The sequence below is a fragment of the Ranitomeya variabilis genome, chromosome 3, assembly GCF_051348905.1.
Source record: "Ranitomeya variabilis isolate aRanVar5 chromosome 3, aRanVar5.hap1, whole genome shotgun sequence".
Classification (NCBI taxonomy): Eukaryota; Metazoa; Chordata; class Amphibia; order Anura; family Dendrobatidae; genus Ranitomeya; species Ranitomeya variabilis.
The window spans coordinates 372,454,970-372,477,708 of record NC_135234.1 but is presented as its reverse complement, the minus strand read 5'-3'; the positions used below and the strand labels follow the sequence as shown (position 1 = coordinate 372,477,708).

Genomic DNA, 22,739 nt, shown 5'->3' with positions numbered 1-22,739 from the left:
CCACAAGGATACGACGGCGCTTAGAAGGGTGGGCGGAGTTGAGTCCCACATGAACGCTGTCAGCCCTTATGTCATCTATGTGGGCGGCAGCGTGCGTTCCAGAGGGATGGATGGCGGCGCACACTATCGGTGGGTGGAGATTGGTTCCACCTGGAGATGTAGCCGGTAAGTGGCTATATACAGTTAGGTCCATATATATTTGGACAGAGACAACATTTTTCTAATTTTGGTTATAGACATTACCACAATGAATTTTATACAAAACCATTCAGATGCAGTTGAAGTTCAGACTTTCAGCTTTCATTTGAGGGTATCCACATTAAAATTGGATGAAAGGTTTAGGAGCTTCAGCTCCTTAACATATGCCACCCTGTTTTTAAAGGGACCAAAAGTAATTGGACAATTGACTCCAAGGCTATTTCATGGACAGGTGTGGGCAATCCCTTTGTTATGTCATTCTCAATTAAGCAGATAAAAGGCCTTTAGTTGATTTGAGATGTGGTGCTTGCATTTGGAAGGTTTTGCTGTGAAGTAAACATGCGGTCAAAGGAGCTCTCCATGCAGGTGAAACAAGCCATCCTTAAGCTGCGAAAACAGAAAAAACCCATCCGAGAAATTGCTACAATATTAGGAGTGGCAAAATCTACAGTTTGGTACATCCTGAGAAAGAAAGAAAGCACTGGTGAACTCATCAATGCAAAAAGACCTGAGCGCCCACGGAAGACAACAGTGGTGGGTGATCGCAGAATAATCTCCATGGTGAAGAGAAACTCCTTCATAACAGCCAACCAAGTGACTGACACTCTCCAGGAGGTCGGCGTATCAATATCCAAATCTACCATAAAGAGAAGACTGCATGAAAGTAAATACAGAGGTCTCACTGCACGGTGCAAGCCACTCATAAGCATCAAGAATAAAAAGGCTAGACTGGACTTTGCTAAAAAACATCTAAAAAAGCCAGCACAGTTCTGGAAGAACATTCTTTGGACAGATGAAACCAAGATCAACCTCTACCAGAATGATGGAAAGAGAAAAGCATGGCAAAGATGTGGTACAGCTCATGATCCAAAGCATATCACATCATCTGTAAAACACGGCGGAGGCAGTGTGATGGCTTGGGCATGCATGGCTGCCAGTGGCACTGGGTCACTAGTGTTTATTGATGATATGACACAGGACAGAAGCAGCCAAATGAATTCTGAGGTATTCAAAGACATACGGTGTGCTCAGATCCAGCCAAATGCCGCCAAACTGATTGGTCGTCGTTTCATACTACGGATGGACAATGACCCAAAACATAAAGCCAAAGCAACCCAGGAGTTTATTAAAGCAAAGAAGTGGAATGTTCTTCAATGGCCAAGTCAGTCACCTGATTTCAACCCAATTGAGCATGCGTTTCACTTGTTAAAGACTAAACTTCAGACAGAAAGGCCCACAAACAAACAGCAACTGAAAACCACCGCAGTGAAGGCCTGGCAGAGCATCAAAAAGGAGGAAACACAGCGTCTGGTGATGTCCATGAGTTCAAGACTTCAGGCAGTCATTGCCAACAAAGGGTTTTCAACCAAGTACTAGAAATGAACATTTTATTTAAAATTATTGAATCTGTCCAATTACTTCTGGTCCCTTTAAAAACAGGGTGGCACATGTTAAGGAGCTGAAACTCCTAAACCCTTCATCCAATTTTAATGTGGATACCCTCAAATGAAAGCTGAAAGTCTGAACTTCAACTGCATCTGAATTGTTTTGTTTAAAATTCATTGTGGTAATGTCTATGACCAAAATTAGAAAAATGATGTCTCTGTCCAAATATATATGGACCTAACTGTATATGAAGTTTGAATGAACGGTTTGTCACTATCTCTGTATCGTCTGTATTGTTCGGACGGACAGCACCCCTGATGAACCCCCGGTTTTTCCACGGGGGGGAAACGCGTTGGGCACTGTAAGGGATGTTATCCTGGATGAAGATGTTCTGATGGCTGGACTAATATTTACAGCGTTGTTGAAGGACTTTCTCCGTATCAGATGAGTAAAGGGTTCGATTTGGCCTGATGATTACACCTTGGAGACGTGGTGGCTGGACCGATATCTGCAGTACTGGTGAATAGATCTCTGTGAAATCAGATGAGTTAAGTGCCAAATACGGCCTAATGACTGTTATTGCTGCATATGATATGGCCATATAAATGGTTGCCGCACCGATATGCCTGATATGGCCTAATGACTATCTTTTGCTGCATAATATGCGGTTATCTGGATGACTGCTGGATCCATATTTATAATAGGATTGAAGGACCTTGACATACTGGACGGGCCATATCCTCATCTCTTCTCTGTGTGAAATACGCCTTATTTGGTTCACATACGATATAGCCATCAGAATGACTGTTTTGATATATGTTATACCCATATTTTTGGGAAAAATTGCATCATACTCTGGTATTTCCACTCTTTGAAATGACTTTTTTTGAACTAGCCGTTGTATTAAAGGAGGCTTTTTTATGGATCTAGTTTTTGCTGATCCCACCACTGTGTGAGAACCGTATATGGACCTTTTTTTGTCATTTGAGTGGTTTCCCATAACTGAGTTTTTTTCTGCATAAATGGGACATTAATATTTTCCCTCTCTATTGGCCCAAAGAGTTATATCTGGTTTATACACGTTACTGAACTATTTTTCAGTTTTTTTGTTTTGTTTGTTTTTGATTATTTGTTATAATATGTTGTTCATACAATTTTTTGTTTATTTTTTATGATAATTTTGCTTAAGGATAAATCTGCAGATCACTGTAGAGGAGGCGATTGGGGTTCTCTATTGCTTTTTCTGCTATTTACCCCAAAAAATATATGATATGTGAACACCCTATTTAGGGTCTCCAGCTTGGGCAAAAATACTAATTTTTGTGTTTTTTTGTTTTTTTGTTTAGTTTGTTTTTTCTAATTTTTTCTTATTTATTTATACTATTTTTGCTAATTTTTTATGATAGTTTTGGTTTTGGGCTCATATTTATGACACTACCTCTCTAGGCACTATAGGGTATGTGTAGGGCCTATAGGGCCAGTCCTCGAGGAGCGGGGGCACCAACCGCAGAAACTTAGGGTGCCTACCCCCGCAAATAGGTAGTGGATAGAAATAGGGTTTGACAGGGGTTAGTTAGTTCCCTTGTGACTTATTTTCATTGTATTGTCCTCAATTTTAGAACTGTGTATTTTAACTTTGAACATTAAAAGTTATATTTTAGGAATCCTTATGTTTTGGTTTGGTGTAGTAGTCTAGGATTCCATTGGTATTGTTTTTTTTTTTTTGAACACATTTTTAGCCAGTCACAAGTATCTCTAAATATCTCACTGATTATTGCACCATGTGTAACAAAACCAGCTGGCTGGACCACGTGTGGTCATTTGTATGTAATATATTATAAAAGGTGCCTAAATATATCAGTCAAATAGTACATGCCAAAGTTACAATAATTACCTCAAGTGAGTGGCATAAGACAGCTACCAGGGCTGGCGCGTCGCCCCGACACGCGTTTCGGATGTCCTTCGTCAGGGGGCATAGCAATTAGACTACACCGGGAATATAAATATCCGCCTGACCGGAAGTGACAGAGCCGCGGACCGGAAGTGACACAATCACAGCCATGGCAACCCGGGACTCAAGGTAGCGCCGACGTCATGCAAGGGAGGAACCTGGTGTAACATCATGGCAACCGCCCACACATAAAGACGCCGAAAGCGACCCAGAGTTCCGGGGCAGGGCGTGAATGCGTACAGACCCGCGGTGATGTCAAAAGAAGGGCTAAGGTTAATATCATTCATACCACCACATCTACTATTCTAATGATCATAATTAGGATAACATGCCTAAGGTGGTGGTAGATCTATACACCACAGGAGTAAACAGAACTCCATTAATAGTTGAACATAGACGGGTCTCAAGATGCACGGGTTACCAAGCCGCGCCTTGGCCACACATACCTTGCACAGATATACCATCAATTCAGATACTATTCTTACCATCAAAGAAGGAAGTATAGGGCTAGCAGATAGAAATAGATCTAAAAGGGGACCTCATAAAATGTAGATATAACATTAGCAAAATAGAATCAATCCCATATGGAAGCCCCAATACCCCATAACACCTAATACAACAATAGAATCCTATCGAATTCCCAAATAATGCAGGTATACATGTCAACCGACATTAGATTATTGTATGATTCTCCTGATGAATTCCATGAGAAATTCCATTTCCAAAATGCGGTAGTCATGGTATCCAACCTCCGGATCTGAGGAGACGATAAAAACAACAAACATAAACTAGGAAAGACGTAGTGAATATACTTAAAATACAAATAGATAGAAGAAATAATGTTAAAACCGGTTAAAATCAATGCCACACAAGTGCCAATGGGCACATCTGCACACCACAGGCTAGGATCACAGAAACGAAGCAAAGTTCACATTTTCGTTTAGACCATGCGGATGGACCGTGTTCAAGGTCCAAATCCAGCGTGCTTCCAGTTGAGCCAGACGTTGGGCGATATTACCACCAGTATCTTAAGTATTAACAATCTACCAGTTCTATTCTTTTTCTGCTCAATGCAGCCTATGTTTATTGACATCATATTGGAATATGTTATATTATGCACTATGCATTGTGATATACTGTACATATGTATGGATATAAATTGAATGAATTGTTATAAGCAGCATTACCATTACTACTCTAGCTATTTAATATCTGATTGACTTTATTCTATTGATTGATTATTTATGCTGGCATACTGTGCCCCCTCACCCCATTATTTGGTTTTATTATTTGTGTCCCAGCATGCCATGCATGTTTTTTTAATTCTGTTGTACAATCATGTTTTTTTCTTATGGTTATTTAATAAAGTCTATTTAATTGTTATCTTGGTTTTTTGGATACTTTTTTCTTTCTTTTGGATTTATCTGTGTTTATAGTATCCTATTTTCTTATTTATTAGTACATTTGGTATTTCTTTTCTATGTAGGTTTGCTTGTCTGTACCAGTTTTGGCTGGTAATGGGCGGGAGGGGGAATGAGGAGTTAGGAAAAGACTGGCTTTCACAGCTCGGAGCCATAAAAATTCTTCAGGATTCCAGTGAGTGTTGCTGGCACACTGGGCTCACATTACACTACATACAGTAGCAGGGGGGAAGGAGTTGCAGGCAAAAAGAGGAGAAGAACTTTCTAGGCAGAGTGAAGAGGGGGGGTCGGAAAAGCCCACAGCGTGTGTCTGAAAAGCCATGGATCTTTTAGGTATATACTCAAAACATGGCATATTCATAATATCGTGACAGCTGTTCATTGTGGGCTGCGGTGGAAGAGTCAGACTCCAACTGAATGAATATTTATGGCCAAAGTTTGGGAAAGGGAATCAATATTCTAAGCTTAAAAAAAACCATTAACACTCCAAAGACATACTAAAAGACAATCTAGATTGTGAGCCCCAATGGGGACAGTGTGGACAAAGTCTGTAAAGTGCTGAGAAATTAATGAGTAAAATCAATAAATAAAAATAAAACATCAAACTAGTAACATGAATTATCCTCATTGTCCTCCTTAATCTATTCTATCATGCGGTTCAAGGAGTCTTAATGAACTCTCACAGCAATGAAAGCAGAATCATGGGACTGGTAAAGAACAAGGAAACTGCAGCGTAAGTATAAAGAAAAACAACAAAATGGAGCATTTATGAAGAGTGTTGCTGCATCAAATATTACAAGAGACCATCCTAAGTAAAATGTTCACCTAAAGAGTAACCATTGTTTTAATTTTTAATTCATAAATCAATAATATACATGAAAATAAGTAACTGTGTAGTATACATTATCAGAGAAATCTACCTTCTCTGCCTAAATTGATCAGTCATTATCAAAATTCTCAAACCTGAAGTAAAATCTTGCATTTCAATAGGGTAACAGAGAAAACGAGCCACATAATTTGTTGTCTAATTCCTCCTGAGTGCTCCGATACCGCAAATATGGTGGAAAACTAGAGTGTGGGTTCACAGCAGGGCTTGGAAGGGAGGAAGCAACATTCAACTTTTGTAGCGCAAAATAAGCTGGAATAAATAGTGGACACCATGTCTCGTTTGCAGAGCCCCTGATGGGCATAAACAATGGAAACCCCACAAAAGTGACTCCATTTTGGAAACTACACCCCTCAAGGAATTTATCTAGAGGTGTGGTGAGCATCTTGAACCCGCAGAATTTGATAACATTGAGCCATGAAAATAAAAACAAAATCACATTTTTCACACAGAAATGTTGCTTTAACCCCAAGCTTGTTCATTTTCATAAGGGAAACAAGAGAAAACAGATGATACAATTTGTTGTGCAATTTTTCCTGAGTACACCGATATCCGATATGTGGTGGAAGACAACTGTTTAGGTGCACGGCAAAGCTTGGAAAAGAAAGAGCACCATTTGACTTTTGGAGTGCTAAATTGGATGGAATATGTAGTGAATGTGGAGCGCCCTAACCAGGGCAGTGGGGTACTCGGTACCGGGTCCAGTATTAAAGGGGAAGTCACGGTGGCTGCGACCCGGTCTGTGGCCCTGGGCGCCCAAACAAAAGGGGAACAGTGTTTTAAGGGAAAAATGTTTATAAGTCTGTCATGACGCCACCTGTGGTGTTCGGTCAAAAGCGGGACCGACGCTGCGTTAAAGAGGTCCTCTGGGGGATGTTATTGCAGCACTGATGGTACACTTCCCACAGGTGAAGCGGGGTCCCCAGGGGTCCTAAGATGTATGGTGGTGATGACGGTTGCCAGTAAATGAGTAAAGGACACAAGTTGTAAGTCTTTACCTGGTTTACTGTAGTTGGCAGGCCATAGTCCAGGGTACCAGGCACGGATGATAGTATGACCCGGCCGGCCCAGAGGCAATGGAGGGTTCCCTTGTTCCAGTAGAGGTCCGGGCGCCTTTCCAACTAGTGCCTGCTAAAGTGAGGTCCTTGCTGCCTGAAGCTTCCTGCAGAGTCCTCTATTCTCCCTGTCCTGAGACAGGAACCTACATGACAGGCAGCTTGCGCCTTTTTACATGGACTCTATCATGCCCCGGGCTCCTAGGTGCTGCTGCGTCCCAGGCGTGGTGTGGGCCAATACATAAAGCTCTGAGCCCTCTGGTTCTGCCAAGTGTCGTACAGTTCCACTAAGGCCTCGGGCTCCCGGTACCCGGTACTGCGCTTCGGCTCTGAGTGTGCCCGTCACAGTTCCCCTCTGAGCCTTGTTCCTCTCCTTTGCTCCTTCCCTTCTGGCTCCTCCACATTCAACCCCTCAGGTCTTCCTCCTTCCAGAGGCTGCAGCTCCCTCGTGGCTGCCAGGCCTCTCTGTCTGCACTCAGTTCCAGACTTCCTTCTACTTCAGTGTCTCTCCCAGACTGTCCTGCTTGGTGTCCCTGGACCAACTGTCTAGCTCCTCATCCAGGTCAGGATACATATAGCTTAGGGAAGCTCCCCTGAATCCTGGTCCTGAGCTCCCCCTCCTGGCCTGGATTTGGAATGTGTTGTTTGTGGGTGCCTTACCTGGTGAACAGAACTCCATTGCCTCTAAGCATGACATTACTCTCCCAGAAGGAAAGGCAACATCACTGCAGCAGCCGCCTACCAGCACCGTGAACCCACAGATGCTTCACAGAATTTTATAAGATTGAGCTGTGAATACGGAAAATACATTTTTTTAGCAAAAATGTTGATTCAGCCCCAATTTCTTCATTTTCATGAGGGAAATAAGAGAAAATGTTGAGCAATTTTTCCTGAATACACTGTTACCTGATATGTAGTGGAAAACTACTGTTTGGGCACAAGGCAGGATTTGGAAGGGAAGGAGAGCCAATTGAATTCTGGAGCGTAATTTTGGCTGGAATAGATTGCAGATGCCATGTCATGCTTGAAGAGCCCCTGACATACCAAACCAGCAGAAACCCCCACAAGTGACACTATTTTGGAAACTGCACTTCTTGAGGAATTCATGTAAGGGTGTAGTGAGTATTTGTGGCCCTCAAGCGATTCATAAAATTGTATAACATTGAGTAATTGGAAAATTAAAATTTTTCCACAAAAATGTTTCTTTGGCCTCAAGTTTTCAATTTTCAAAACGGATAATACAAGAAAATGGACAATACAATTTGTTACTCAGTTTCTCTTGAGTAAGCCAATACCTCATATGTGGTCAAAAACTACTTTTGAGGCTCCATATTGGAGTTCAGATTTTGCTGGAATGGTTTGAGGGTGCCCTGTCACATTGGAAGAGCCCCTGAAGAGCCAGACCAGCAGAACTCCTCCATAAATGACCCCATTTTACAAACTACATCTTTCAATTAATTCATCTAAGGATGCAGTGATCATATTGACAAGACAGATGTATCATAGAATATTAGACGTTAGACAGTGAAAAAAAAAATAACTACTTTGTCATCACAAAAAATGTTTGTTTGTTTTTTATGGATTTGAGAGCACAGAATTTGTTGGATTTCTTTTTGGTGGTGAGGCACCATAGCACTTAGCTTTTCCAGAGCCTTTGTGCTACCAGTAATATGGAAGCTGCCTATAATTCCATTGACAGATGATTGTCCTGAGTGGGGGCTTTTTTTGGATTGAGTTAATTTACATAATATTTTGAATCACATTTATCCTGTGCTTTATGCTGAGCACTTACATCAGGGTTTCCATCTAAATCTCCAAATGACTTGATTCAGATGAAACCTCTAAGGGATCCATTCACTATAATGAGGCAGCAGAGTTCCTTTCCAGACACGGTGGCATCAAATATGTGTACTTTTTTTTGTTTATTTTTGTTTTTACATAATATACCTATTTATTGGTATAATATTATTTTCAATTTTTGTACATATTTTATGATTATTTTATACAGTATATATACTGTATATATATATTTTTTACTTGGACTTTAAGTTTTATTGGTCTGATCACTGATATAATGCATTGCAATGCACCAGCACTGCAATTGCAATTCCATTACCACGATCAGGCCCTAATGAGGTGCCAATCGGAAGAGAGAGGGAGCCCTCTCCTAGCCTCCCAAATGCTGCGATCGATATCAATCACATCATTTAGGAGGTTAAACAGCCAGGGGCAGTGACAGCCAGATTTCAGCTATCACGTAAGCCGAGCTCCCTCGTCAAACGTAACGGCACAGCTCCTGAGCCACGCACGATCGCCATGACACACCCAAAAGGTACACACATAAAAGGTCAGGAACCCCTACCTGAAGATGGCATATGGGTAGGTCAAACTTCATGAAGGGGATAAAGAAGCTTTGGTTCTATGATTAGTACTTAAACCACAGAAATCTCTTTTTTTTTACACTAGACAGTTTACCTTTGGAAATCTTCAGCAATTAGGCATATTTACTAATCCTGTTCAATAGTTAGACAGTGCAGACTGAATAGACATTCCTAAATCACAGCAGATCATTCTGGATAAACAATATGGTGGATGTTTGGACACTTGTCTGTCTTATCTTTGTATGAACATTTCTAAAAAGAAAAGCTGTCAGTCACTGATGGTCCAGTTAGTGGCCCTGAGAACCCAAGAAAAAGCAGAGGTTTAAATGATGAAAACACAGTTTCTACCAGATCTTTTCTCACAAAACTATAGATCTGCTCCGTTCCCCTGGCTCTATAATATGATGCTTGCAGTTTGGACTGCATTTACCCCAACACTTAACTGGCGTCCTCTAAACTCCTAGAAAGCTCGGTCTACTTTTGTCTAATCCGCTATCACTCAGATTACTCTCTTCTTGACTCTTTACAATTCCGTTTCAGCTCTTTATGAAACCGCCCTCACTAAAGTCTCTAATGATCAACTAACAGCTAAATCTAATGGTCACTGCTCCCTACCGATTCTCCTGGATTTCTCTGCTTCATTTGACACTGTGGATCAGCAGCTCCTCCTCACTATGCTCCGCTCTATCGGCCTCAAGGACACTGTTTTGTCTTGATTCTCCTTCTACCTCTTGACCTCTCCTTTAGTGTATCAAATGCTGGCTCTTCTTCACTTCCTCTTCCCCGCACTGTCAGTTTCTTAGGGCTTAGTACTGTGTAGCTCAGTTCACTGTCTACTAAGGGGCATGAGCAAAGCTGAAAACACCTGATTGATGGGGGTGATGTGTGTGATCTGATACTGATGTCCTGTTCTAAGTAGTGGACAATTCCTTTAAGTAGGCGCAATGGACGCAACACACAAGGAGAGACAAAGAAAAATGGAGAGGGTGCTAGAGATTTTGAAAAGTGTACTGAAATGTTTTGTTTTATTATATAAAAGCGGAAACATTTTGCAATGCTTGAATGATTGGTATATTGGTATTTTTTTGAAAAATAAGGTTCTAGAATATCTAATCATATATGCTCAAGAAATGTACCCCTCCCCTAACTTTTATTAGTGAGAACTTTTTACTTACTTGATAATGCTCCTTTCAAAATAATCCAAGGTTGGAAATAATGGGTTTAGAATTGAGAAGTTTTGAAGGACACAACAATTGATTGTGATTATTAGATTATTAGGAACACTAATTAGGATAGATTCACTCTGAAAATGTCATAGTGGTGACAAGAAGTTTGTGGTGTCCACCATTTTAAGATGGCCAGCCATAAGGCTATATGTGCACGCGGTGCGTTTTTGCTGTGTTTTTTCCGCTCGGAAATGGGCTCAAAATGCTATGGAATCCTTATGCCAGCTAATTGAGTGAGAATCCTGAAGTTCTATGTACATGATCAGTAATTTTCCTTTGAATATATCAGTGCGTTTTTTTTAACAGCATGTCAATTCTTTGTATGGATTTTTAGTGTTTTTCACCCATTTACTTTTATTGAGTCAGTCAAATCTGCAGCAAAAACACAGGTATAAAAATGTTTGCAGGTTTACTGAGTTTTTACGGACTTCCTATGGTGTTTCACACGCTGTCATCTGTGTGACAGCGTGGGAAACAACAGCGCAGCAGTTCTGATTGGCGCTAACGTTACCGCCAGTAGATCATTACTGCCGTCAGAGCGCTGCAGGGTCACGCTGTCACACCGCAGCTGTGACTGCTGACCTGCAGTACAAAACTTACCGCAGGTCAGCAGGTGTCGGCTGAGGAGAGACTACTACTCCAATGAGGCTACGTCTTCTGTCACTGATAACAGTGAAAGCAGGAGCTGCTGATGGCAGAAGTAGTCTCTGATCAGCGGCACCTGTGTTCAAACTTAAAAAAAAATACAAAAACATTTAAAATAAATCAATACATATTCTAATTAAAATGAAAAACACATTATACTCACCTAACACCAAATCCCCAATGCCCTTGTCTAATATATAAAAAAAATCAAGAATAAACAACCATGTACGCTCCTGTCTGCCATAGCCCACATAATCCAGAGTGTCCCATGGCAATCTCACTTGTAGAACAATCACATCGAGTTATGTGACTTCTCTAACCGGCCACCGGCCACACACTGACAGTGTATAGTGCTGAGCTGCTTTGATGTCACTCATGTCACCACCATTGCAGTGAACTTTCCCATTGCAGCTCATCGCTACACACTGCAGGAGCGATTACACATTCCTGTGTCAGTGTGTAGCCAGCTGTCCTTGAGAGCAGTCACATCAGTGACTACTCTCAAAGTAATCAGGATTGTCATGGGACATTATGGAATATTATCTTCTAGGAGGACAGGTGAGGAATATTGTTGTTTATTATTTTAATTCATTTACAGGAGACATTGGCTTCAGCGGATTAGGCGTTCGGTGAGTATGGTTTAATTTAGATTCAATAAAGGAGTCTGTGTCATTATTTTAAATAAATGACGTTATTCTGGGTGTTTTTTATAATAGGACTATAGGGCTAGTAATGGGGGTGTTTTATAGATATCTCTCCATTACTAACCTCTGAGCTTGATGTCACCTGAAAATACAAAGGTGGCATCAACCCCCCCAAAACTATAACCCCACTTGCCACCACCACAGGGCAAGTGGGAAGAGCGAGGCTAAGTGCCTGAATTAGTGCATCTGATGGCTGCACCATTTCTGGAGTGGCTGAGAGATGATGTTTTTAGTCTGGAATTGGACCAATAACAACGGTCCCTTCCCAGGCTATTAATATCAGCCAGCAGCTGTCTGCCTAGCCTTTGCTGGTTAGATTTTATAGAGGGACTCTATGTGAATTTTTTTCTGGGGTCACCCTGTAAACTAGCCAGTAAAGGCTGAGCAAACAGCTGAGAGCTGATTTTAATACCCTGGGAAACTTTATGGCTATTGGCCCCTTCACAGAATATTAACACCAGGCCTTAGCCATCGACGTTCCCTCATAACGCTTGTTATGAAAATTTCACACACAATTTTGTTTGTAAAAAATAACAGTTGATGTTTGGTTACAGCTTATGTAGGTTCATTCTGTTAACACTTCTACATAGGCTGGTGACAATGTGTGTGTATTTACTTAACTCTTTACTTACCGGTTTAGTGATGAGAGTACCTGGCAGACACCTCTTCATTACTAAACCTAGGGCTTGGTGTCAGCAACAGCTGCTGATGCCAAGCTCTAATCCCATTACCCTGATGCCACTGCATCAGAATTAAAAAGAATGTGCTGAACCAAGAAATATCATCAAAAAACATTTAAAAAAATAATCTTTATTTAGCTCAAAAAAGCATTTATTGCTGTGCAAAAAAACACATACAAAACCACAGAAAAACGGATTTTTACTGCCAAAAGATACAGAAACCTTGCAGAAATTTCTGCAAGCAAATACTCAATAGGCGCGGATACCTTAATGGTTCACTCAGAAATCAATTCTTCATTTGCGAGTTTTATCTATATTTTTCGCAAATAGAACTCATGCCAATTATAGACTATGGGAATGTTTACATGTTAGGGTAGTTTTGCAGAACTAGTGATCACAGATTATGGTCACCAATGCAAGAGCCATGAAAAAAAAATCAGAGAGCACATGGACGCCTTCCATATGCTGTTTTTTACTGACTGCATAAGAAACTGATCAGCAATGATAAACACTGATACAGTGACCAAACTCTGATGACACTGATCAAAAGCACTCATGAAAATCGGTCACTTTTGGCGTGTGAGAAAAATCACTGATGTCTGAATGAGGTCTTGGGGGATACCTTAGGCCTCATTCAAAGGTCAATTGTTTTCACATACTTGAAAGAAAAGAACCAAGTTTCATCATTGATTTTCATTAAAGTTTGGTCAAATTTTTACTAGAGTTAGGTCCAATTTTCTTCATTTTTTCTAACATGTGGAAAAGAAATTACGGTATATTCACCTTATGCTGTCTAATAGTCTGTGAAAATTGCCTCACACTCAGATCGCATCCGAGTGCTGTCCTAGTTTTTCACAGACCCATAGACTTGCTTTGCCAATTTCGATCCAACTCTCAGATCAAGATCAAACATGTCTCTGCGATTTTGCACCGACTTCTTGGTCCACGGAACATCATGGACATGTGAATGGCCCCATTTACTATTATAGGTACGAATGCTACGTGAAAACTTAGGTAACAGTTATAAGCAAAAAAAAATGAATGTCTGAATAAGTCCTAATTAAAGTACATTGCCATCCTTCCATTCTGTTTTCTAATTTATGCAGGCTTCTGGTTGACATTAGTAGATATTGATTGTAATTTGTCTTCACAGATTGTTTTTCTACAAGCACAGAAGAATGGCCATCAGTGCGGAGGATGTGTCATTGGATGCAATCATCCCACTGGTGAAAGGAATTACCATTGAAGAAGGTAAACTAGGTTAAGCTCTGTCAATCTGGAATAGTCCATGATTGTTTCCTCCATATTTAGTTTAGCAGTTTTTTCAGGAAATTTCTTTTTGTAGACCATTGCCATAAAATTAACAGGCTACATAGTACAATTATCTCCACATCGCTGCTGAGCCCAGTGATTGACTGTAGAGGTAATATATGTGTACAAGCCGATGGGAAAGAACAATTGTTGGGAAACCCTTTTTGAAGCCACCATACACATTAGATTAAAGTCACTTTAACCTGTCAATTTCAGATGGACTGGCCGACCGTCTAATGTGTATAGGGGCCACCTGACAGATGATGATGGAGGAGAGACATTTCAGGACTGAATTTAAGTGTCCAAAACTGTGAGGCTATGTGCCCACGTTGCGGATTCTTGTGCGGATTTTTCCGCACTGTTTTCGCAAAATCCGCAGGTAAAACGCACTGCGCTTTAACTGCGGATTTACCATGGAAGTCCTGCTTTTTTTGTTCGGATTTCACCTGCGGTTTTACACCTGCGGATTCCTATTGAGGAGCAGGTGTAAAACGCTGCGGAATCCGAGTTATGTGACATATGGCACAACTTAGACTAGTCATGTTTCTTCTGCAAAACCCGCAAGACGAGGGCATGCTGCATGTACGGTCCATTAGGCACACAGGCAGCACACTAAAAGAAAATTATGTTCATCTGAATTGGTCCTAGACGGTTCATGCAGTTTTTCATCTCGCTGTATAAATCTCACTTTTGTCTTGAAATACTTCTTTGAGAGGGTGTAATAGATTTTCGTTGAAAAGACCCTAAAAATATTGAATATTTTGTTGCAGTTCTCTACTGCTGCCAGTGGGTGGCAGATATGAGACATACAATGGAGCATAGAAGAGACATCACTGCTAACTAGGGTTGAGCGAAACGGAACGGACATTTTCAAAAATAGCCGACTTTCGGCAAAGTCGGGTTTCGTGAATTCCGACCCAATCCCAGCGTGGGATCGGCCATGCTGTCGGCAATCTTCGCGCCAAAGTCGTGTTTCGTATGACGCTTTCAGCACCATTTCTCAGCCAATGAAGGTGGACGCAGAGTGTGGGCAGCGTGATGACATAGGTCTCGGTCCCCACCATCTTAGAGAAGGATATGACAGTGATTGGCTTGCTTTCTGCGGCGTCACAGGGGCTATAAAGGGGCGTGCACGCCGACCGCCATCTTACTTCTGCCGATCTGAGCGTAGGGAGAGGTTGCTGCAGCTTCGCCAGAAGCAGGGATATTGTTAGGGAGGAAATATTAACCCCCAAACTGCTTGTGCTGTAGCAATTTCCACTGTCCAACACCACCTTTTCTTTGCAGGGACAGTGGAGGCTAGATTTCTGTGCATCAGCTCTGTAGCTTATAAGGCTCCCTGATACCTGCATTGCTGTTTGTACGCCGCTGTGCAAACCAACTGCTTTTTAAAAGCAAAAGTCCTGTTGCTCCTTTCTGCACAGTTCTATTGTTTATTTGTCCACCCATTTGTTTGCAGCTGTCCTTTTTATTGCTGGCTGCCATACTTTTCCTGAGATCATTGTAGGGAGATTTTTATTGTAGTACAGTCCCTTTTTTTATAAATATTTCCAGCCACTTATACTGTGTAGTATAATACAGTGGGCCTGAATTTTGCAGCAGTGTCCCACACATAAAAAGGGAGATTAATATTGCCAATAAGCCCATCTGCGTAAGTTCTGTTTGGCGTATATCTGCCAGCCACTTTCTACAACTTATACTGTGTAGTGTAATACAGTGGGCTTTTTTTTTGCAGCAGCAGTCTCCCACACATAAAAAGGGAGATTAATATTGCCACTAAGTGCATCTGCGTCAGTTCTGTTTGGCGTATATCTGCCAGCCACTTTCTGCCACTTATACTGTGTAGTGTAATACAGTGGGCTTTTTTTTTGCAGCAGTCTCCCACACATAAAAAGGGAGATTAATATTGCCACTAAGTGCATCTGCGTCAGTTCTGTTTGGCGTATATCTGCCAGCCACTTTCTGCCACTTATACCGTGTAGTGTAATACAGTGGGCCTGAATTTTGCAGCAGTGTCCCACACATAAAAAGGGAGATTAATATTGCCACTAAGTGCATCTGCGTCAGTTCTGTTTGGCGTATATCTGCCAGCCACTTTCTGCCACTTATACTGTGTAGTGTAATACAGTGGGCTTTTTTTTTGCAGCAGTCTCCCACACATAAAAAGGGAGATTAATATTGCCACTAAGTGCATCTGCGTCAGTTCTGTTTGGCGTATATCTGCCAGCCACTTTCTGCCACTTATACCGTGTAGTGTAATACAGTGGGCCTGAATTTTGCAGCAGTGTCCCACACATAAAAAGGGAGATTAATATTGCCACTAAGTGCATCTGCGTCAGTTCTTTTTGGCGTATATCTGCCAGCCACTTTCTGCCACTTATACTGTGTAGTGTAATACAGTGGGCCTGAATTTTGCAGCAGTGTCCCAGACATAAAAAGGGAGATTAATATTGCCACTAAGTGCATCTGCGTCAGTTCTGTTTGGCGTATATCTGCCAGCCACTTTCTGCCACTTATACTGTGTAGTGTAATACAGTGGGCCTGAATTTTGCAGCAGTCTCCCACACATAAAAAGGCAGATTAATATTGCCACTAAGTGTATCTGCGTCAGTTCTGTTTGGCGTATATCTGCCAGCCACTTTCTGCCACGTACGCTGTGTAGTGTAATACAGTGGGCCTGATTTTTGCAGCAGTCTCCCACACATATAGAAAGGGAGATTTAAATTCACAACAAGTTTACATACACCTTCTACCTTGTTTTACAGTACCATATAACGGTTATTAGTTTGGTTACATTTTCCCAAGAATGAGGAAGTCTGGTGGAAGAGGTCGTGGCCGTGGGCGGTCATTGCCAGCTGGTAATGATGGTGGTGGTGGTGCTGGAGTATCTGGTGGTAGTGGGAAAAGCAAAATAGCACCTAAGGCTCGAGTTGTTGAGCCAGCGTCATCGTCTGGCTACACAAGGCCTCGAAAGCTCCCTTTTCTGGGAGTAGGAAAACCGCTTTTAAAGCCGGAGCAGCAGGAAAAAGTTTTGCTTTCCTTGCTGACTCAGCCTCTAGCTCTTTCGACTCCTCTTCGGAAAGTTCAAAATATAAAAGAAACGAGTCGTCAGTGGATGCTCCCAGTCAGGGGCAAGTCCCTTCCTTGTGTCCTTCACCCAGAACAACAGTGAAGGATGCGTCAGGCGTCACAACAGGTTACTCCATGGAGCTCTTTACACATACCGTGCCTGGGTTAGAAAGGGAAATTGTTAACAGGCCATTACAAGATGAACCGGACATGGAGTGCACAGATGCACAGCCACAGCTAGATTATTATGCTGTTCCATTGACTCAGATCACAACATTGCCATCGCAGTGTACTCAGCCAGAATCTGACCCTGATGAGACTATGGTGCCCCGTCCCGAACGCTATAGCACCTTACACGGTGACACAGAGGAAGGTGCACAGGACATTGAAGAGGAGGTGATAGATGACCCAGTTGTTGACCCCGATTGGCAGCCATTGGGGGAACAGGGTGCCGCTGGCAGTAGCTCTGAAGCAGAGGGGTATGAGCCGCAGCAGGCATCAACATCGCAACAGCTTTCATCTGGCAGGCCAGTATCTGGCCAAAACCGTGTGTCAAAACCAAAAACAGTTTTAGGACAGCGTGGCCATCCGGTAAAAGTAGCACAGCGTGCAATGCCTGAAAAGATATTCGATAGTAGGAAGAGTGCAGTCTGGCAATTTTTTAACCAAGAACCGAATGATCAGTGCAAAGTTATCTGTAAGAAATGCTCAATGACCTTTAGCAGAGGGCAGAATGTCAAAAATTTAAATACAACGTGCATGCGTAGACCAGCATGCACTTGCAAGCCTGGACTAACTACCAAACGTCCCGTAACGTAGGTGCACCCGCTCAGAATGAAGCTAGTCAGCAATGCTACATTGCTTCCCTCACTGAAAGCCCACCGTTTAGGACACCACCTGCAGCAAATGTGGAGGTATCGTCGCAAGGCCAAAGCAGTCAGGGAATCACCAGGTTGTTGGTAGGAAACACTGTATGTAGGCCAACAGCAAGAATACCATCACCAACCCTCTCTCAATCTGCCTTGTCCACCACCACCCCCGCTAGTTCCACCATATGCAGCTCTCCAATCCAGCTCACCCTACAAGAGACTCTCGTTAGGAAAAGGAAGTATTCATCCTCTCATCCGCGTACACAAGGTTTGAACGCCCACATTGCTAGACTAATCTTGTTAGAGATGATGCCCTACCGGTTGGTTGAAAGCGAAGCTTTCAAAGCCCTTATGGCCTACGCAGTACCATGCTATGTCCTACCCAGTCGACACTTCTTTGCGAGAAAAGCCATCCCAGCCCTTCACCAGCATGTCAAAGACCGCATTGTCCATGCACTCAGGCAATCAGTCAGTAGAAAGGTGCACCTCACAACAGATGCATGGACCAGTAGGCATGGCCAGGGATGTTACGTGTCCATCATGGCACACTGGGTTAATGTGGTGGATGCAGGGTCCACAGGGGACAGCCATAGTGGGACAGTTCTGCCTAGCCCACGGTCTAGGAAACAGTTGGCTGTAGGCATTCGCCACCCCTCTTCCTCCTCCTCCAGCAGAAGAGAAAGCTCGTCCACAGAGCGCAGTCGCACGACCACTCCATCCGCAGCTGCCAGTGTTGCACACGAGGTGTCCCATTATGGAACAGCTAGTGGTAAGCGTCAGCAGGCTGTGTTGGAAATGAAGTGTTTGGGCGACAACAGACACACCGCGGAAGTTCTGGCCGAGTTCTTGCATCAAGAAACTCATTCATGGCTGGACAGTGTACATCTTGAGGCAGGTAAGGTAGTCAGTGAAAACGGAAGGAATTTTATGGCTGCCATAGCCCTTTCACAACTTCACAACTGAAACACATACCTTGCCTGGCTCACACCTTGAACCTTGTGGTGCAGTGCTTCCTGAAAAGTTATCCGGGGTTACTGTTGTGAATTCTGCTCTTGGGCTCCCTCCGGTGGTTGTTAATGGTAGTGCAGTTGTCTTGGGGTTGTAATCTAGGGCAGGTGTTTCTGCTGATTGCAGCTCTACTAGGTATTTAGGTGTGCAGGATCCATTACTCCTGGCCAGTTGTCCATTGTTCTTGGAGGGATTGCATCTCTCTCTGGTTCCTCATGCTCTGCTGCCAATTCAGCTAAGATAAGTGTCTGTTTTTTTGTCTCTGTGCACACATGCAGTGTGCTTTGTAATTCAGTGCAATTCATTGTGTTTTTGTCCAGCTTAGACTTTGTTTGGATTTTTCAGTCATGCTGGATTCTCAGGAGTTGCAGATATACTTGCTATGTCTTTAGTTAGATGTAGTATATTTGTATTTTCTGCTGTGGATATTTTTAGGATTTTAATACTGACCGCTTAGAATTCTGTCCTATCCTTTTCTATTTAGCTAGAAGTGCCTCTTTTGCTAAATTCTGTTTTTCTGCCTGCGTGTGTCTTTCCTCTTATACTCACAGTCAATATTTGTGGGGGGCTGCCTATCCTTTGGGGTTCTGCTCTGAGGCAAGATAGAATTCCCATTTCCACCTACTCCTGAGAAAGTCTCTCATGCAGCTCCAAGGTCACCGGATCATAACAGGTTACCAGCCCTGCTCCTGAAGGTGCGAAGACTTTGCTCGCACATCTGCCGGTCGCCCGTACACTCCAGCCGTATGCAGAACCATCAGCGATCGTTGAAGTTTCCCCAGCACCACCTAATAATTGACGTTGCAACAAGGTGGAACTCCACACTGCACATGCTTCAGAGGCTGTGCGAACAGAGGCGTGCTGTAATGTATTTGTGGGAGGATACACATACACGGGCATGCACTTGGATGGCAGACATGGAGTTGTCAGGTGTGTAGTGGTCGAAGCTACAAGACCTCTGTCAAGTCCTTCAGTGTTTTGAGGAATGCACACGGCTGGTAAGTGCAGACGACGCCATCATAAGCATGGGCATCCCACTAATGCGTCTGCTGATGCAAAGTTTGACGCACATTAAGGAGCCGGCGTCTGCAGCCGAGGATGAGGGAAGCCTTGATGACAGTCAGCCATTGTCTGCTCAGGGAACTCTCCTGGACGAGGTGGCGGACGAAGAGGAGGAGGAGGAGGATGATGGGGATGAATATTTATGGGAGAAGGAAGCTTCTCAGGGGGGCAATAGAAACTGGTGGTGTTGCAAGGTCAGGTACAGGGTTTTTGCGGGAGACAAGTGATGTTGATTTGCCAGAAAGTGCTCCTCAACCCAGCACAAGCAGTGATTTGACACCTGGAACATTGGCCCACATGGCTGATTATGCCTTGCGTATCCTAAAAAGGGACCCCCGCATTATCAAAATGATGACCGATGACGATTACTGGTTGGCCTGCCTCCTGGATCCACGCTATAAAGGGAAATTGCAAAATATCATGCCACATGAGAACCTTGAACAAATATTGGCTACCAAACAAGCAACTCTTGTAGACCGTTTGGTTCAGACATTCACAGCACACAGCGGCGGTGATGGTTCTCACACGAGCTGCAGGGGGCAACATGGCAGAGGTGTTAGAGGTGCACAAATCAGAAGTGGCGTTGGACAGAGGGGTTTTATGACCAGGTTGTGGAGTAATTTTGCAATGACCGCAGACACGACAGGTACTGCTGCATCAATTCAAAGTGACAGGAGACATTTGTCCAGTATGGTTACAAACTATTTTTCCTCCCTTATCGATGTTCTCCCTCACACGTCATTCCCCTTTGATTACTGGGCATCTAAAATAGACACCTGGCCTGAATTGGCAGAATATCCATTACAGGAGCTCGCTTGCCCAGCTGCTAGTGTGCTATCAGAAAGAGTATTCAGTGCTGCTGGTTCAATATTAACCGAAAAAAGGACTCGTCTGGCTACCCAAAATGTTGATGATCTAACCTTCATTAAAATGAACCAATCATGGATTTCTAATTATTTTGCCCCACCTTCCCCTGCTGACACGTAGCTTTCCTGTGAAAAGGTCTTGCTTTTGGACTCCTCTTACTGACTGCTCCAATTCCTGCATTTGCAGCTGCTGAATGTCCACCATAGGCCATTTTTACACCTCCCTAAATGGGCTGACTCCCCCCACGGGGCCGTGGTCACCACTTGGCGCAAGCACCCGTGTGAGTGCCATTTGCCTGGACAGGTGGGTGTGCCCACTTTTCGCCGACGGCACTGGCACAGGGTCCCTCATAGTACAATGAAGTGTCTCTGGCGGTGGTGGTGCACACCCAACGTCAGACACACCGTCGTAATATGAGGGGCCCTAGGCCAGTACCGCCACCCACGAGAGAGTGTTCCCCCCAGCTCAAACAGTACTCTACCACTTGCAATACTTACCTCTCACTGCTCCCCCCATGTTTAGTCTGTGCTGTTAAATCCTTCAATGGCACTGCCAATACAAGTTTGTTGAAATGATAGTAAAAATATACAGGGGTCCTGCCCTCCATTTAGACCTGTGAATACTGTGCGCGAACTACCACTGTCTGCTACTCAGCAGAGGAACCCACCCCTGTACCTAGCTTTGCCACCTGTTTATTTAGGAACATTTTTTTTGCAGACATTTAGCCCACTTTACTATTTTGGCCAACTTACTGTGTCAGCCACTTCTTCCAGTTGTCCTCCTCCGAACAAAGCAGTGCCGCATGTTTACTCCTGTTACCAGTTTAGAACTGCATAGAGCCTACTTTTTTATTTTAGGCCTAGTAAGTTTGTGCCACTCCTTGCAATCGTCCTCCGCTGACCTGTGTACCCCTGTAACCCATTTTAAACTGCATTGAGCCTACTTTTTATTTTAGGCCTAGTAAGTCTGCGCCACTCCTTGCAATCGTCCTCCGCTGACCAAAGCAATGCTGCCTGTGTACCCCTGTAACCCATGTTAAACTGCATTGAGCCTACTTTTTTATTTTAGGCCTAGTAAGTCGGCACCACTCCTTGCAATCGTCCTCTGCTGACCAAACCAATGCTGCCTGTGTACCCCTGTAACCTATTTTCAACTGCATTGAGCCTACTTTTTTATTTTAGGCCTACTACCTGTGTCTGTCTGCGCCACTCAATACTGCTGTCCTCCACTGAACAAAGCTGAGCTTCAATATTCAGGCTTTCAGCCTATAGGAAATTTTAAACTGCATTTTGGCTACCAGTTTGGTTGGGCCCTACTAACGGTGTCTGCCGCTCCTTGGTGTTCTCCTCCACTGAACAAAGCTGAGCTTCAATCTTCAGGCTTTCTGCCTATATTTTGAATATGAAACTGCATTTGGCCTACTAGTTTGGTTGGGCCCTACTAACGGTGTCTGCCGCTCCTTGGTGTTCTTCTGTGCTTTTCTCCTGTGCTTCAATCTTCAGTCTTTCAGCCTATATTTACAATATGAAACTGCATTTGGGCTACTTTTTTGGTTGGGCCTACTAACGGTGTCTGCCGCTGCTTGTTGTTGTCCTCCACTGAAAAAAGCTGAGCTTCAATTTTCAGGCTTTCAGCCTATAGGAAATTTTAAACTGCATTTGGGCTACTTGTTTGGTTGGGCCTACTAACGGTGTCTGCCGCTGCTTGTTGTTATCCTCCACTGAAAAAAGCTGAGCTTCAATTTTCAGGCTTTCAGCCTATAGGAAATTTTAAACTGCATTTGGGCTACTTGTTTGGTTGGGCCTACTAACGGTGTCTGCCGCTCCTTGCTTTTCTCCTCCACTGAACAAAGCAGTGCCGCCTGTTTACTCCTGTTACCAATTTTGAACTTCATTTGGCCCACTTTATTATTTGGGCCTACTAACTGTGTCTGCCACTCATTACAGTTGTCCTCCACTGAACAAAGCAATGCCGCTTGTTTAGTCCTGTTACCAATTTTGAACTACATTTAGCCTACTTT

The 22,739-nt window shown here is 43.2% G+C and overlaps 1 protein-coding gene across 1 annotated transcript in view; it reads left to right on the top strand.

Moving 5' to 3' along the window:
• The window catches only part of INPP5B (inositol polyphosphate-5-phosphatase B), a 219,723-nt gene that overhangs the window by 16,570 nt on the left and 180,414 nt on the right, over window positions 1-22,739 (top strand). Inside the window, exons 3-4 of the mRNA XM_077295945.1 lie at window positions 5,611-5,689; window positions 13,687-13,784. Of these exons, the coding sequence (XP_077152060.1) occupies window positions 5,611-5,689; window positions 13,687-13,784 (177 nt within the window). The remainder of the gene's footprint in view (window positions 1-5,610; window positions 5,690-13,686; window positions 13,785-22,739) is intronic.